This window comes from Chrysemys picta, unplaced genomic scaffold, assembly GCF_011386835.1.
Source record: "Chrysemys picta bellii isolate R12L10 unplaced genomic scaffold, ASM1138683v2 scaf133, whole genome shotgun sequence".
NCBI lineage: Eukaryota > Metazoa > Chordata > Testudines > Emydidae > Chrysemys > Chrysemys picta.
The window spans coordinates 67,169-84,918 of record NW_027052840.1 but is presented as its reverse complement, the minus strand read 5'-3'; the positions used below and the strand labels follow the sequence as shown (position 1 = coordinate 84,918).

The following is a 17,750-nucleotide window of genomic DNA, read 5'->3' as shown; positions in this document are numbered from 1 at the left end:
TCATGGCCTGGAAACGGGACTCTGGCAAAAGTGCTCTTGCCTGAACCGAGTCCAACACCGCTCCAGTGAATTCTGTTCTTTGGGTCGGTGCCAAGGTTGACTTGTTCATGTTGAGGAGGAGACCCAGTCTCTCAACTGTGGATCCGACCAATCAGACTTGAGACTCCACCTGCCCCCTGGCACGGCCCCTGAGCAGCCAGTTGTCGAGAGAGGGGTATACCTGTACCTGCCTCTGATGGAGGAAAGCGGCCACGACCAACATGCACTTGGTGAACACTCGGGGGGCTGTAGAAAGGCCGAATGGAAGGACTGTAAAAGGATAATGTTTGTGGTCGACCACGAACAGTAGGAATCATCTGTGTGCAGGCTGAATGGCTATGTGAAAGTACGCGTCTTTCATGTCGAAGGCAGCGTACCAGTCTCCCAGATCCAGAAAAGGGATAATTGTACTCAGGGAAACCATGCGGAACTTCAACTTTACCATGAACTTGTTGAGTTCTTGCAGATCTAGAATGGGTCTGAGACCCCCCTTGGCTTTGGGGATTAGGAAGTATCGGGAATAGAACCCCTTGCCCCTGAGCTCCTGAGGAACCTCCTCCATCGCTCCTATGGTGAGGAGCACCCGCACCTCCTGGATAAGGAGTTGCTCGTGAGAAGGGTCCCTGAAGAGGGACAGGGAAGGGGAGTGGGAGGGAGAGTAGGAGCAGAATTGGAGAAAATATCCCACTTCTACCATACGGAGAACCCAGCGGTCTGCAGTTATTTGGGACCAAGCAGGGTAGAAGTGGGACAGACGATTCAAGAAAGATGGGGAAGGATCCGGAATTGTGGCTAGTGCGCCATCTTCAGGCGAACCTTCAAAAGGCCTGCTTTGAACCCGACAATGGTTTAGTCGTGCCCTGGCTCTGCCTGGGTGGGGGGTGGGAAGGCTTGTGTCTGCCATTCCTGCCCCTTGTCCCATAAAAGTCCTGCCTCGGCCGAGGAGGATAGAAGCGCTGCTGCTGCTGAGGCTTGAAATGTTTGCGTTGGGTTGCTGGGGTGTGCATGCCCAAGGATTTCCTGGTAGCCCTGGAGTCTTGGACTTAAGCGCTGGGGCTTGTTGTCCCTGCCTCTTCTTTTCATTTACTGCAGCCACCACCAGTGAGCAAGGCTACAGGTGTGTGAAGAGGTATTTGTACCCCTTAGATGGGACAACATACTTCCTCTCCACATCCTTCGCGGTGGGAGGGATGGAGGCCTGGGTCTGCCAAATGGTCTTAGCATTGACCTGTATAGTCTTGATGAGGGATAGAGCCACCCTCGACGGGCCTTCTGGGGCCAGGATGTTGACCATTGGGTCCTCCAACTCTACCACCTCCTCAGTCCGCAGGCCCATTGTTCGCGCCACCCTATGAAGGAGGTCCTGGTGGGCACAGCTGTCTATGGGGGTGGTCCAGAGATGGAGGATGATGAGGCTAATGGGGGAACAGGGTCCTCCTGACCCTCTTGGTCTCCATGGGCCTCCTGTCCCACCTCTCTGTCAGGGCCAATCACACCTGGATCAGGCTCAGGAACTGGGGATGGTTCCAGGGGAGGTAATGTGACCAGTACCTCCTTGGCAACCTAGGGGTGGGGCAACTGGCTGATGCCTCCGGCACCCGTGGTTCAGAGGTCACTGAACAGGAATCTTTGGATTGGGCACCCTGGGCCTGGTGGTACACCCACAGGGTCCAAAATGGCCACTGCTGCCACTGCTCAGGCCATGGCCCTGCCCCCACCTCAGGCCTTCCACGCCCTGACCGGTGCCGGCCCCTCTCTGAGTATCTAGACCCCGTCTCCACGTCCGAAGATGGAGACCGGGACCACGATGGCCAGGGCAGTGCCAAGCAGAGCTAGACTGGGGAGCGGTGCTGCGATCTGGAGCGGTACCGAGATCGGGGTCTGTGCGGGGACGCTGACCAGTGCCGAGATGACCAGTGTTGGGAGCGGGACCTGCTCCAAGATGGGGATCGGCATGAGGATCGGTGTCGCGATCAGGAGTGCTGGCACCACCTGGACCTGTGCCGTGAGTCTGACCGGTGCTGCGATTGCAAGCGGTGCTGGGACTCCGAGCGGTGCCGTGATTCCACTGGCAGTGCTGAGGGACGAAGCATCGTTGGTTTGCCTCAAGACGTTGCTGCACGTTGTGGTACCGGAGGCTTGGCTCGAAGGACCAGGGATCGTGGTGCCGTCATGGCGATGAGATCCCTTGCGGCCTTAAAGGTGCCCAGGGTGGATGGCAGCTCCACCTCCTCAATGACCTGGCTCGGGGAGTCCAACGGCACCAGACTCGACGGTCCCCCTTGCGGGGCCAAAGTCGATGGTGCTGGCTCCAAAGTCTTTGGCGCTGGGTGCTCCTCTCTCTGTTGGCCGACTTCAAAGGGGTGGGTCTCAGAGTCAGAGATCCACTCCTCCCCTGCTTCTGGTGCCGCTTCTGCATCAGGGAATGGGAGCAGTGCTGGGTCGATCACGCCGGTTTTAGCGCTGGGGAGTGGTGATGCCGCGGGTCTCTCCGAAGTCCTTCTGCAGTGGCGTTTCTACCACCAATCAACTCGGTGCCGAGTCCTGCCGCACTGATGTAGGTTGCGGTCTAAGTGCCACCTCCATAAGGAGCTGTTTGAGGCTCCTTTTTCGTTCTGGGGCGAAACTCTTTACAAATCCTGCACTTGTCCGCTTGGTGTGCTTCCCCCAGACACTTTAAGCAAGCGTCGTGGGGTTCGTCCTTTGGCATGGGCTTGTTGCAGGACTTGTAGGGTTTGAACCTTTGGGACTTAGGCATACCCCAAGTCACCACGGGGAACGCGGTCGGGGTGAAGGGGAAAACCCCCCACTCCCAACAGCTATCTGCTGTAACAACCAAAACCACTAAAGCTAAACTGAACGAAGCTAGGAATAACTATGAACTAAACTAAACTGAAAGCTAGGGAAAACTAGGAGAGCTTGCTAAGCAAGTCACCGCTGTTCCAACGACCGTCACTGGCGGTAAGAAGGAACTGTGGAGGCACCGGGTCGGCAGGGTCATATATTGAGCGCCATGAAGGCGCCACTCCAGGGGGCTCCACAGCCAACCCGACGGGAGCTGCTAGGGGAAAACTTTCCGACGACTGTGCACGCGGCGCGCACACTCCTCCTTGGAATCGATATGAGCAATCGCTCGAAGAACCTACTGCTGCTGTCGACTCCCTTAGCTCAAGAGGCAGAAGTGCGTGCAGTGGGATTTAAAGGTTCTAACCCTGCCGATGATCCGTGTGGGTGTCAGTATGATGTCACATGATGCACAGGGCTGAGTGCCATCCCGAGTGAGGACACAGTAACTCAGGTATGGCTTTCCGGGGTGGCTGCTCACACCTGGGCTAGGCTAACCTGGGGGCCTAGGCCTGTGTGCTGCTCACTTGGGTTAACTCTGCAGTGAAGACATACCCGCCTCCGTGGCCAGATTTTCAAACAGTTTTCCGTGGGAGCTGCTGGGTGCTGAGTGCTTCTGCAAACCTGGCCCCTTCACTCCGGTGTCTGGGTGGGCACGCTGCCCTTTTGAAAATCCAGCCCAGTCTGGCCCTTCCTCCCTGCTCAGATATGTGACAATGTGCTAGATTTGAACCTCGGCTTGGCTTTGAATGATATGCTAAACCCCTTGTTTTCTTCTGCAGGATCTTAGGCCACTGTATGCAGGCCGATGTCAGTATTATTCCAAAAGTACGACTCCACCCGAGGTGAGCGCGGATTTGGCGGCATCGCTTTCTAACGGGGCTGGCAGTGGTGTGGAGGTGTATGCACTGCAGACCAGTCAGGGACAGAGCCCCCCTAGGATGGATTCAATAGTCCCCTGCATGCACAGGAAAGCAGGACTTCGGGAGGGGCTCAGCATTGGGGTCTTGAGGAGGGAGGAGCGTGAGGCTCCAGTGATGGAGCGGGGGAGCACAGCAGAGGAGAAGGGTATGCTGGAACACTAGGGGTGTGGACTAGAGAGGGCATTTGGGAGTGGGGCATGCTGGAAATAGGAGTGCGGACCAGAGCGAACGAGCCTGGAGCCCTGTCTGGGACTGCCAACCTGACAGAGGAGACCAGCAGAGAGGAGGTGAAGGACACACGTGTCCATTTGTGTAGCCTTTTCGGCCCTCAGCAGGTCAACATTTGAGGCAGAAGCAACTGTGCCAGTGTTTCCATGGCGAACACTGACCGGGGGAAAGTGAAGGACAGCTCTGGCCAGCTGTAAGATAAGCAGCTCCCGCTTCCAAACTGGGACACCTTCTGACAGAGAAATGTATTCCCTGAAAAGGGGGGAACATCTACAATCACATGGAGTGGGTGAAACCCATGTAATAAATCATGTGTATTGGACACCTTTGATTGCCTCCCCTGTGCACTCCTCTGCATCCTCTGGGACTTTCCTTCCAAATAGCTGAGCCGCTTTCAGGAGCTGCCAGATAAAAACAATCAGCCTGCCAGCAAAATCCGTTTTTCTTCCCTGACTTCCCCTCCTCAACTGGAATGTCCCCCCAGCACTTGTCTGGGGTGCAGGATGGGCAGTGGGCAGTCCTGGAGCAGTGACAGGGAGAAGATCGAATCTCGCTGGCCCCAGGGAGGTGACGTCTCCAGAGGAAGCCTGGCCACCGGGATCGGATGGACACACACACCTGTATCTCTTTACTTGCCAGTAACCATCCAGCATTTCCCACCGTGTCGTGGGTGGCCTAGGAATCTTTTTCTCAGTTTGCATTGTCTCCTTGACAAGTCCATGCCCAGAGGTCACTAACTGGGGAGGTGGGGGGGGGAATAGCTCCTTCTGTCAGAGCTGATCTTCACACACAAGTTGCACAACTGTAGTTATATGGAACCCCCCTAGTGTGGATGGACCTATCCCAGTTGGAATGTGCTTATACTAGCAGAACTATTCCTGTACAGAAAGGAGAATAACCTACACTAGTATAAGGCACCTTTATACATGGTCCACACTGGGGGTTGTACCAGTAGAACTATATCAGTTAAGTCACCCCCTCAACCAACATAGTTTTACTGGTACAAAATCTGTGCATAGACCAAGCCTGAGAGAAACAGGACCAAAGGCCATTGCTCATCTCTTCCTTGGTTCCTTGTATCCCCCTTCTCTTTGTGTTCACGCAGGGGGTCTGCAATCCACAGCGCCGGGGACCTTGCACACCTAAAATAAAAACCAACACCTGCTTCTGCTGTGACCTATACAACTGTGGAAAGTGAGTAAACTAAAAATAGCATTCAACATCCATGCTAAGAGCAAATATGGGCTGCATTGGTTTGCTAGCATTTAAAGAGGTTAGGGACTCCTACGGGATATGGTAGAAGCTATGTATAGTATTGGTTAATTATAGCTATTATAGACATAGATATTGCATTATTACTTCAGGTAGCAATCCTACCATATTATAATGGAAGTTAGATCATGTAATGCTGCTATAAGACAGTCTAGTCTTTCAGTATGTTCAAAAGGTTAATCACCAATCTGCTCCCCTGTGGTACCTTTTATCTAATGATCTCAAAATGTTACATAAATGTGAATGGGTTGAGCCGGGCACCTTCGCTATGAGGATGGCAAGTATTATCCCCACTTTACCAAATGGGAAAACTGAGGCTTAGAGGTTTAAGGGACATGGTCAACTTGTAAACTATTCAGTTGGGGTTTTTAAGTTTAAAAATCATTTCAGGTATTACACCTGACACCCATATGCTCTGCCACATGTTGTGACCTGACCTGTTTTTTAAAATGTGTGTTCTCTCCCCGGTGCTGTATGAAACAGCAGAAAACACATAACCAGCACAAACTGATTATGAAGTGGGAGAGAGGTGCAGGAAATGTGAAACTGACTCTATTCAGAGTGCTGTCAAATGCACAAAGGCAGCAGTGAAAAGAGAGAACAGTTTTGTCTCTAATCTCTTCCAGCTACTGTAATCTTAGGCGCACATAAAAATAGTCAAGGAATATTTTTCAGACAGAATTGCAGTGTGTAAGTTGACTGTGTCCCTATAAAGCCAAAGTTTTCAGCAGTGGTCTCTGGCTTTAGGTGTTTCTAGCTTTGGATCCCCCAATTTAAGACAACCTTGGGGGGCTGATTTTCAGAAGTGCTGAGCTCCTGCAGACCCCATGGATCTAAGATGGAGTTGTGGTTGCTTGAGGCCTCTAAAAATCAATCTCCCAAGGTGTCTCAAATTGGGCCCCTAACATTAGAGGGTTTTGCAAACGTTGCCCACATTGAGTTGCCTCAGATGATAAGGGGAGTCTGCAGCAGATCTGGGCATAGAACTCAGGACTGGGAGACTGGAGATCTAAGCTTTTATTACAAGATTTTTTCCACCAATTTCAGAGCTGAGTGACTAATGGATTTTTGGGGGTTTGAGACTGAACCAAAAAAAAATCCATTTAGATTAGAACCAAAACAAAATGTATTCTCTTTTTTTAATTTTTTTTTTCATCAAATCAAAAACCTCAAAAAGAGTTTGTTTCAAATCAATCAAAAGATTTTGGGTAATTTATTATTGTTGTTTCAATGTGGCTGGTTTGGGTTTGTTTGTTTTTTTTAAATTGGCCAAATTTCAGTTTGGAACCGAATGTTTTGAAATGAAACATTTTGACTTTAAATAAATAAATAAATAAATAAATAAACAAAATCTTGGCCACATTTGACCTGAATTCACAAATAATTTCAGAGCACCAAAAAAAAAAAAAAATTATGAAAAAATTGGTTTGGCAGAAAAATGTACCAATTCCCCCAAATTCCTGCAGGGTTTGGACTTTGCCCCATTATTTGAATTTGTGTGTGACCATAAGACTCAAAGTAGTTTGTGAGTACAGAGACCTTCATGTTCCAGATGCTTACAGTGCCCTAAACAGGATTCATTAGGCTCCACTATAGATTCATCTGGTTTACTTCCTGGCGTGGCAATCAGAGAGGAGTGATTTATGGATTCAGGGCCATTGTGTTGGCATGGCCCTCCTCCTGCCATATCCAAATAATGCAGATTTTTTTTATTTGATATTTTACGGGGAGGGGGAGCTTAATGTGCAAGATGAGATGTCTTAGATGAAATCTAAACGCAGGGTCCCAAGGGCTTACGGTCTTTACGTCCCACGTAATCATTATGTAACGTTGCTGGGTGCTGTGCCGCATTTCAGCAGGGGAATGGGCTGGCTCGTGTGCAGAGGTTATCAGTCTGTAATGCACTGGGGAACGGTTGGATTGAAAGGCTCTATGTGAACATCTGATGACATACATATAGAATATCAGCCTTTTACCAAACTTCACTTAAGTGACTCCAGGGTTCAATTCCCAACTCTGCTACTGTGTAGACTTGGTTAAGCTATGTGTCCTCTGTGTCTATAAATTGTCCCTCTATCAAACGGCTGTGGTAATGCTGACCGACCTCTCAGGGAGGGGTGAGAAATTTAAAGTGTGGACAATGCTTTGAGATCAATGGTGCTGTATTAGGACAGAGCATATGGTTAATTATCTATTATTCTGGCAATAAGCAGCCCAGTGCTAACCGGAGGACATGTGGTAGAAATGTAAGAGACAACTCCGAGGTTGCAGCTTCACCCACCCATCACTCACTGACTTCAGTGACATCCAGGGGGGCTTACGGGATATGTTTGCGTCACTGCGTATTCAAGCTGAGTATTCTTCACTGCCATGATCATGTGGGGAGATGTCAAAATTCAGGTCACATGATGAGCCTACTCCAGCGGGCCTTACCTGTGGAAACATCCCACTCAGGGCCGGCTCCAGGCACCAGCTTCTCAAGCAGGTGCTTGCGGCGGCAGCTCCGGACAGGGGTGGCATGTCCAGGTATTCGGCGGCAATTCGGCGGACGGTCCCTCACTCCGCCTGGGAGCGAAGGACCTCCCGCCGAATTGCCGCCGCAGATCGCGGCTTTTGTTTTGTTTTGTTTTTGTTTTGGCTGCTTGGGGCGGCCAAAACCCTGGAGCCGGCCCTGATCCCACTGATGTTGGGACCCCTGGTCCATTGCAGGAATGCATTCTGTGGTCCAGGTGGGCTTTTGGGGATTTTATTATACTGTTGTTTAATTCTTTTCTAATCCAGCAGAGTGGAAATTTCTGGTGGGTACTATGAATATATTGATGTCAGCAGCTGCCAGGATATCATTCACCTTTACCACTTGCTCTGGTCAGCGACAATTTTGAACATAGTTGGATTGTTTCTAGGGATCATCACAGCTGCAATCCTTGGAGGCTTTAAAGACATGGTAAGATGATGCAGACTTCTAGAGAAATGAAAGGGATATGATCTGACAAGTTTAGACCTTCAAATGGAGGGTGTTCTTTTAAAATAGCTTTAAAAACCTCACTGGCAGTGATGAGTATCAGAGGGGTAGCCGTGTTAGTCTGAATCTGTAAAAAGCAACAGAGGGTCCTGTGGCACCTTTAAGACTAACAGAAGTATTGGGAGCATAAGCTTTCGTGGGTAAGAACCTCACTTCTTCAGATGCAAGTCACTGGCAGTGATATTACAGTACATACAGGTGGTGGTTGTTTAAATAACCTTTACTATGTTTGAATCCAGATCATGCACATTGTGCTTGTGCTGAGAAGAAGGAACTGCAATAACTATAAGTAGAAAGTGAAACTGACTAAATTGGCGGATCTGACAACACTGTCTAAGCATCGGGAATTGCAAACGATTAACGAATAAGCACATGAAGAAATGTAAGATTAAGTCAGCAGTAACAATCTCCGCTTCCACCATGGAGGAATTCCCTTTTTAAATGAATATTTTGCCTGATGTCCCTTTTAAGAAGAAACATGTTTAGGTGGCTCTTAGGTTTATGAATTGTTTCAGAATTTTTACCATCACCATTATATTAATTTTACAGGATACTTACCGTTCAGTTCATCCAAAGGCTTCCCTTCTATCAAATTTCAGTTGCTGCCCCCAAAGCAAAGTAAAGGTCACCAGAATTTTTAACTAAGGACAAAATTATATTTTACTCTAACCTTGCTCTCAAACAGCTGAACAGCTTTGGATATCCACCTGATTTCTTCACTGTGTAAAACAGCTGAAGCTGGTTTTGGAGGGAAACCAGGTAAGATAATTTGTGCCTTGGAAGAAGATGGAAATACTGGTCTGACAATAAGCGGGACTTCAGCAGGCTGGAATAGGGCATGTGCAATGGCAGTGGTTTTCAAACTGTGGGTTGCAACCCAGTACTGGGTCGTGGAATGTGAGGCACTGGGTTGCAGTGGCTCTGGTCAGCACCGCCGACCTGGGCCGTTAAAAGTCCCATCAGCAGTGCTGCCCAGCTAAGGCAGGCTAGTCCCTACCTGTTCCGACACCGCGCTGCGCCCTGGAAGCGGTCAGCAGCAGGTCCGGCTCCTAGACGGGGGGCCACGGGGCTCGACGCACAGCTCCCGCTCCGAGCACTAGCTCCACACTCCCATTGGCCGGTTCCCAGCCAATGGAAGCTGGGGTGTGTGTGGGGGGGGATTTGCCTGTGGCCGAGAGCCGCACGGAGCCGCTTGCCGCCTCCACCTGGGAGCCAGACCTGCTGCTGGCCGCTTGCGGGGCGCAGTGCGGTCCACGGTGCCAGGACAGGCAGGAAGCCTGCCTTAGCACCCCCACTGTGCCGCTGACTGGGAGCCACCCGAGATAAGCCCACGCCCCAACCCTGTGCCCCAATCCCGTCCCAGCCCTGAGCCCCCCCAAACCAACAGCCCCTTCCTGCACCCCAAACCCCTCATCCCCGGCCCCAACCCAGAGCCTCTGCTCCAGCCCGGAGCCCCTCCCACACCCCAAACCCCTCATCCCCAGCTCCATTGGGTCACAGGCATCAACAATTTTCTTCAACTGGATCGCCAGAAAAAAAGTTTGAAAACCACTGTGCTATGGCATACACAGGGTCTTAAGTCAGTGCTGCCTGGTTACTCTTTGAACAACCACCACCATTTCCATTAAATAGAAGGAGAGTTGAAAAGTCGCAGAAGCAAATTCATGGTTATTTTGTCCTCTGTAGCTCATTTGGCATAATACTAAGTGAAAGGGATGGGACAGAGTTTGCTCCTCCAGGTGATGTATTCCTCTTGCAGAATTTATAACATGCTCTTTATCCAATGTGCCTGATTTCAGAAGAATAGATTGTTCTACCCTCTCTTCAAAATCCATCAAAATCTTCCCAACCAAAATATGAACAAATATTGTCAAAGTATGAGGGACATGCCTAGGTCACTGGTAAAGATTTGCCTCCTGGTCATGCATAGCTAAGTAGTATTGTCTCCTAAGCTAAGTCCAAACCATATGGACTATAAAGTATGCAAAGAGAGAAATACAGAATCATCTCTGAATTCTGCTGGAAGGAAGAGTTGTAATGTCCAATGCATTTTAATGCACTGGTGCAAACAAGAGATCAGCCTACTAGACTAACCAGTTTTTAAAACAGTTTCCTTCTCCCCTTTGTGAAGCCCCATTCCGAAAATCCACTTCATTTGAGTACTAGTGTGGGATAGGCTTTGGCCAGTTTGTTCTGTTCATTCTTAAAGGAACACACTGAATAGCTAAAGAATGAATTGACTTCAGAGCCATCAGACTGAATTGCAAGTTGTTAATTCACCAGAACTTGGCTCTGAAATCAGTCACTGTTCCTTTAAATCACTTCTGCAGTCATGCAGGTGTCAGTTATCTGTGACTGTGGGGCAGGTGCAGATTAACCTTTGTGTCAGACTGTGTGTGTCTTTGTCTCAACAGACTCCTTCCCTTCCTACACTGAACTGTACAGTTGAAAACGCACATCCCTCAGTGTCCTATTACTCAAGGCCACAGGTGACTTCTTACAACACTTACTACCACAGCACTCCTCATCTGCCACCATACTCAGCGTATGACTTCCAGGTACGGCACAACAGACAGTAGCATTAAATAGATAAGAATACCCTAGCCTTGGAACCATGAAGGTCTCTCTCTTCCCCAGAAGGCTACCTACACAGGGTGCTAGAACTTCCCAGCAAACTTAAACCTTGTTCTTGAGCCCTGTATTTAAGTTTCACTAAGGGCATGTCCAGACTGCAATCACAGAGTGGAGTAGACGTACCCAAGCTAGCTTTCATCTGGCTCCACAAGTAATTACCCAGAGTTCCAGGGGGGCTTGTACAGCCCATGATCAAGTGCACGCTGCCACAGCTTCACTAGATTAAAGCTAGCTCCAGTATGTCTGTGTGAGCTGCCACCACACCCAGTGATTTCAGTATAGACGTACCTTCAGGCAGTATAGCCGAGCCTCTGCCTGCAGGGAAATGTAACAAATTGTGCCTCTTTCAACCCTACTGTGACTCAAGGACCTCTTGATGCCCACGGGCAGAGGTCACAGGAGCACCCCGAGGTACAGAGATCCCCTGGGTCTGGTATCTACACTCTAGTCTGCCAAAGAAGGTCTCTAGTGAAGGCCTGCCACGCAAGTAATCATAATCATTGCAAGATGTATGTACGGAAAATATGTGAAGACTTTTGTGTATATATACTAAAAATTATGTTCTTTACGTCTGTGAGTTAAGGCGGGTCACCAGAAGTGGTCTATGTACTCCTGTCAGGCAAGGGGGAAGAGTCACTTATCTCAGTGTCATGGCTGGTCATGTTTAAATTGAGTATTGCACAGTTGGCAGTGGGCGACCATTGACTGAGCAACAGGCTAATCATTAGTATGTGGAGGCAGATGAACCTCTAGTGATTCCTTCAGGCTGTATGGAAAAGCCACCAGCAGGCTTGATCATATGAGAAGGGATCTCAGCTAAGCTAGTTTAAAACACTGGGGAAAGGACTTGGGGGTAAACTATTTTGTAGGAGATAGGGAAATGTCTAGTAAGTGAAGTTTAGGTTCTAGCCTTTGAGTTTGTTTTATGTGGAACCCTTTGTTTCTAATATTATTTGCCATCACTTGAATCTCTGTTCTTTGATGATAAACTTATTCTTGGTTTCACTACCTATCTATCTACTTGCTGTATGTTAAGAGGAGTGGTGAACCTGAGCTGGCTCTTGCAAGGTGAACTGTTCCTTTGGGAGTAGTGAGCCTGAGAGTTCTGCGATTGGACCAGGGATGAAGCACGCCAGAGGGATGCTCAGAGGATTCAGGGGTTGGAGTGTGCCTATTGCTAACTTGTACAGAGACAGGGAGGCCTGGGGGGACCTGGAAGGCAAGGCTATTGCTGCCCGAGACTGGTGGTTTCAGAGAGCTGGTCCGCAGCAGGCACAGACAAGACTTCCTCATGCTAAGGCCAGGTGGTAGTGAGGTGCCTCCCAATGCTGGGTACCCCTGGGAAGTGTCACACGTGCCACATGCTGTTAAGGGCCAAGCCGAGAGGTCCCTCAAAATAGGTTATATTAGAACTTCATAATATGATCCTGCATGGTCCTCTATGTCCCTTCCCTATGGCCGGAGTATCCTCTGGAGCTGTGCCAGGACTCGGAACATTTGTGCTGTTGGGTTTAACAAGTGGATCCTTATTTATGATTAGTATTTTGGTGGCTTTTTTTGATAATTTAAGAAAGAAGCTGCAATGTACGTTTCAAACCTTCCCTTGTCCTCAGTCTTCTCTATTTAGCAATAGCCCTCCAGGCTCTGTAGCCCCTCTGACGCTATCAGGTAACACTGACATCAGGAAGATTTTAAAGTGTTGAGTATTCCTAGGCTGAGGATTTTTAAGGCTTGTCACACACACATTCTGTACCAATTTCACTAGATCATTGCCACCCCGCGGACTGTGGACTTACACCGCTATGAAAGGGCTACCTCAGGATAGCTTATTCCTATACATTTACCAAACTAAACTATACTGACACGAACCTTTCTAAGGTGCTGTACTGATGAATGTGCTATTCCTAAACTGGGAGAGTTTAATGGGTACAAAACCTGTGTGCAGACCAAAGGGAACATTTTCACAAACACTGGAGTCCCATTTTCAGAAGTGACTTGGACAGCGAGGAGACTCGGTCCCATTGATTTTCAATGAGACTTGAGCTCCTAAGTCACTAAGGGCCTTGGAAATTGTTCCCTCAGACTGTTCCAGTTTCTTATCATCTCTTTCTAGACCCTCCATAACTTTGCCTCTCCCAATTACCCATCTCTGTCTCTCAGTCCCCTTCTCCCCTGGTGGCAGCCTCAATGCCCGATTTGTCTGCATGTTCCATGAAATGTCTCTGCACCTTCTTCCACACTGCTCCCTCTGTGAGGCCACTCCCCTCTCCTCGTTAAATCCCTCCCGAAGGACTGCATGTCTTCTGCTACAAGCAGCTAGCCAATTAACTCTTCTGCACAGTCCCTCTATCACTTTGACCAGAAAACAAAGAAGCCAACATTTCTAATAAAGCCTGGAATAGAACCCAGGTCTCCTGACTCCGTCTCCTTCCCTAACCACTGGCAAACTCTCTCCAACTCTGTGCACATGTCATCAGCGTGGCTGAGCTGAGTCGTTGTTAGTTTTTAGGCACACAAACTTCTAGGGGTTGGGCTGAGATTATTTCATGCCAGGTGTGAGCCTAGACAGGCTTCTTGTGGTCCACGACAGTCCAATCACTTGAAACGAGCCATTTCCAATGGCAGTGGCAGTAGACCGTTGCTTCTCATCCCATTGTAACAGTCCTAGCACAAATGTAGCAGGCAGGAAACTGTCAGCCTCCGCATGAAAATAGCACCAGGCTAGTCATTCACCTTGTGTGTTGGGAAGGGTGGGGGGCAGGTAACGATCAACTGGGAAAGGCTCATTCCTACAGTGCTTTGACTTCTGCAGGTAGCAAGCCACGTTTGGTGCTGAAAAGAAAATGCAAATGAGGAGGTTGTTTCATCTCAGCAGCGGCCCAGTCCGCCTTTTGTTCCTTTTAGACAGGGAGGAATCAAAAGTGCAGCCCTTTCAGTGGCCTGCTTCATTAATAAAATCCGACGGCTGACTGGAGCCAAAATAAGCCAGGCCTACTCTACAGCTGCAACAAAGCCGGCTCTCCTCAAAGGCTCCTGGCTGTTGCTAGGCAGCAACACATGGGTGCTTTGTAATGTTTAAAACCCAAGGTTGTGTTCTCTAGCCAATGCCACAGCAGCACCCGCCGCGGCTAAGTCACCCCATCTTTCAAACCTCAGAGTTTTGGGGGATTCAAACGGCTGAAACTTGGCAGGGAGGAGGGGCTTGGCCCTAATCGAGAGGTGAGGGAAAGCCGTTTTGCCATCTAAAAGTGTAATAAAAAAACAGAAGTCTTTGGTTTCAGAGACTTTTTTTGTGGACTCCCACAATCTGCACCACAGGGCTCCAAGCCTGCCTTTAACTCGTGGCACAATATTTACACAATAAGCTGTAACAGATCTGTAATAGGGAAGTGAGAGAGTCTGTGTGTGTGTGTATATATATATATATAGTATATATATATATACACACACACACACACACACACACACATGACCTCCAATATAATTTTTTTTTAATTAAAGCAATTTTCACACAGACAATCTGCCCCAAAAGGCTAACCCCTATCTTCACACCCTATTGCAGCTTACGCTTGAGTCCCACAAAGCTATAAATGCTCTTCTCTGACACACAATCAGGACACATGCGCTCATAGTATCTGCCTTTGCAGCACAATGCAAAGATTTTGTCCTCACCATAAGTCACGCTTGGCTCTCAGATTATTGCAAGGTACCAAGTAACTTCATCAGTATACGAGGTGCTTTCCAGGCTGCCCCAAAACATTCACGGTATAAAAGACAAACCAAAAAAAGGGGAGAGGTCCAAGTGGTAATTTGTTATATCTTGGCATATAATACAATTGTATGGTGCTCTGTTCGTTAAAAGCTAAAACGTCTAGATTATCCCCAATCCTTCACAACCTCGCCATTATCGACCGGCCATGACCAGTTTCTTACAGATAGCGCAGTAGAAGTGGGTCTTTGGAATGGCTCCGACTGCAAAGAGGGGAGCACCCAGAGCAGCCCAGGAAATGGTGGTCATGGATGAAAGCGTAGGGAATCTTGTGGGAGAAATGAATGACTGAAGTATTGAGGCTTGCTTCATTGTGTCTCATCCCCTCTTCCTAACTGGTTTGTTTGACCTGTTTCTAGACAGATGGCTACATGTTAACAATTTTCTAACAGTGTCAGTATTTTATGGTGGAATGCTTTAAACCCATTGTTTGCTATTTATATGAAGACAATTTTAGGAGTAAAACTTATTTTGGCCATGTGCCCGTTTTGTTTTTCCAAATAAAATGCTTACTAAAATAGGAATAAGCCATGCTGCCTTCATCAATTTAAAGGGACACTACTGAGTAGCCTAGGAGAAATATGTAAGTTTTGTGAGACAAATTTGGTTTTACAAAATTGAAGTCGTGTTTCCCCTCCCTGTTAATTCATGTAAAAGCCAAACACACATACAGAAAGATTTGATTCTCGTTTGCAACCTAAACATTACAGCAGCGGTCTAATGTTTGAAAAACAACTGATGAAATTGACTAGTCTGTGTTAATTGTGTAAGCTTAGTTAAGTGCATTAAGTAAAGAGCAGAAATGATGAAAGGGAAATCAAATTTAACTCTGAGTTTTAACAATCTTAAGCTCTTATCTTGCAAATGGTTACTCAGCTGCTTAACTTGACTTCAATGGGGCTATTAATTTGAATAAAGTTAAGCATGTGTATAACAAGTGTTTGCAGGATCAAGGTGTAAAATATTAGGAACATCATACTGCTTGATAAAAACGTTTTTTTTTTTTTTTAACTGGCCACTGCCCCTTTCAGTGTAGGAGATTAAGAAATGCTTATTTACCTTGTATTCTTTTCACGCTTGCTATTGACAAAAGTATTTGTGTCTCTTCTGCGCAGCATTCCAGTGTGTTTCCAACCTCCACTCCTTCTGGCCTTTCAGATGACCCCCAGTCAATGTCACCATCTCCAAGCTACATGTGGTCCTCCAATGCTCCTCCTCGCTATTCTCCACCATATTTTCCTCCTTTTGAAAAGCCACCACCTTATACACCATAAAGAAAAAAAATGTGCTTTTGAAATAATTGTGAACATTTTGTATTTATATTTTATTGGGGTGGGAGAGAACATTACAGAAGACAATATAAAATACTGGATTCTGTTCATTCTTGCAAGACTTATGTAGGGGTTTAACAACTGTGTATAGAGCAAGGATTATTTCATTGATGCTTACTAGTGTCAGTGACTAGCGGGTGACCTAAATTCAGGCCTCTGTTTTACAATATGATTCACAGTAGTCCTTGGTTTTTAAGAGGTGCTACCTGGTCAGACTATTGATCGCAGTCTGCCACGCTTCATCTTGAGCTGAGCAGTCACCTGGATAAATATGGAGTGGGGTTAGCCAAAACCAGGAGTTGCCCCAGCCTACTCTTTTGCTCTAAAGGTGAGGGTGCTTGCAAATCAGCTCTGATGTTAATTTTGTTTGGCCTTTCGCTTCCTACTAGATGGACATTGCTGGGCTGTGGAATGTAGTTCACATCTTTCATTGCCTACAGTCTACATCCTTATCAAAGGAAAATCCAAAGAAGAGCATGAGTTTCTTAAAACAGAATACAAACGGATGGAAAAATAATTCTATAGGATATGATGTCCTGTAGTAGTCCAACAACTGGAATAGCGCCTGCGGAAAGAGAGAACTGCACTAGGCAGGATGGCTTGTTTCAGGATGCATCATAAGGTAGGAGGTGTAATATTGAACAGAGTATTGTTAGTTCTGGTATGTATAAATAATATAAAAGTCACACCGTTTGGGTGGTTGTGTATCAGCAATTGGATTGTAGATATCTCCTAAATAGAAAGATGCAGTTTTCTGTGTTCTGCTAAGCAAAAGCATCCGACACTGTCCACAAGTCATTTCAGCAAAACCATGGGTTTTCCTTCTTTTGGTTGGGAAATTTTTATAGATTGTTTTGAGTCAGCACCCTGTATAAGAACTTTTTTAGTGGCTGTATTTTACAAGCTGCATGTCATGAATTTCCACTTTTTGTTCTCAAGATGTAAGTCTCTTGTGGATAAAATTCAACACCACGTACACAATAGCCTAGGACAAAGTTGATAAGAATTTGCTGTTATTGTTGTGACTTTCTTTTAATCTTCAAATGATAATTGTGCTGATCTAGAGTTCATGCAAGTTTTGCATGCATCTTGCCTAACAAAAAAGATCCTTCTTAAGTGGCACAATGCTCCTTTAAAGTGTGGATATTTGGTAACTTTCAGCTCAGAACCATTCACTCTGAGCATTCCATCTGTTTACTCTGGGGATAAAAATAAGGTATCTGCTTTTTGCTTGTTATACCGAAAAGGCTGGATTCTATTTCAGCTCCTGCATCTAAAGAAGTGTAAACTGTAAGGCTGCATTTACACCTGTGTCACCTCAATCCAGACAAAATGTAACGGAGAGCAACATTCGGCTTGTAGAGTTTTATGCTGTTATGTGAGCCACAACGAATACAGTTGGACTTCAGAGTGCAGCATCTTTCTACTTGCAACCTAAGCAAATGTGAGATGGTGTCAGAAAGGAAGATACAGGTGGGACCCACGATGTCACTTCCAGAGTACAACCACACTTTCATGTGCTGCCTTTAACCCTGTACATTTGCAAAGCATTTAGGCAGTTTTTTAGACTCATCATTTCCCTGTCAGATACAAGTCCGTCTAGTCTCAAACTCAAAAGAGAATCAATTGTTCAACCAGAAGCAAATGTAGAACTTCTCTCTGACAACGAAATATTTCTTCTTAGAAAA

The 17,750-nt window shown here is 47.2% G+C and overlaps 1 protein-coding gene and 1 long non-coding RNA gene across 5 annotated transcripts in view; one reads left to right on the top strand and one right to left on the bottom strand.

Moving 5' to 3' along the window:
• The window catches only part of LOC101942751 (transmembrane protein 255A), a 54,105-nt gene extending 36,361 nt beyond the window's left edge, over positions 1-17,744 (top strand). Inside the window, exons 5-9 of one of the 4 annotated variants that reach the window (XM_008169029.4) lie at positions 3,666-3,728; positions 5,140-5,228; positions 8,091-8,250; positions 10,743-10,886; positions 15,847-17,744. In XM_008169029.4, coding sequence (XP_008167251.1) covers positions 3,666-3,728; positions 5,140-5,228; positions 8,091-8,250; positions 10,743-10,886; positions 15,847-16,005 — 615 coding nt within the window. In that variant the 3' untranslated portion in view covers positions 16,006-17,744. Of the gene's footprint in view, positions 1-3,665; positions 3,729-5,139; positions 5,229-8,087; positions 8,251-10,742; positions 10,887-15,846 lie in introns of all 4 variants that reach the window. The other 3 variants (XM_065579170.1, XM_008169028.4, XM_042851087.2) reach the window with 3 other exon arrangements.
• LOC135978128 (uncharacterized) lies at positions 12,648-15,850 on the bottom strand. The gene is made up of 2 exons (XR_010595564.1): positions 14,635-15,850; positions 12,648-13,794 (listed from the first exon to the last, which is right to left on the bottom strand). It is a non-coding gene; the product is annotated as an uncharacterized LOC135978128 (long non-coding RNA).
• Positions 17,745-17,750: the final 6 nt, after the last annotated feature.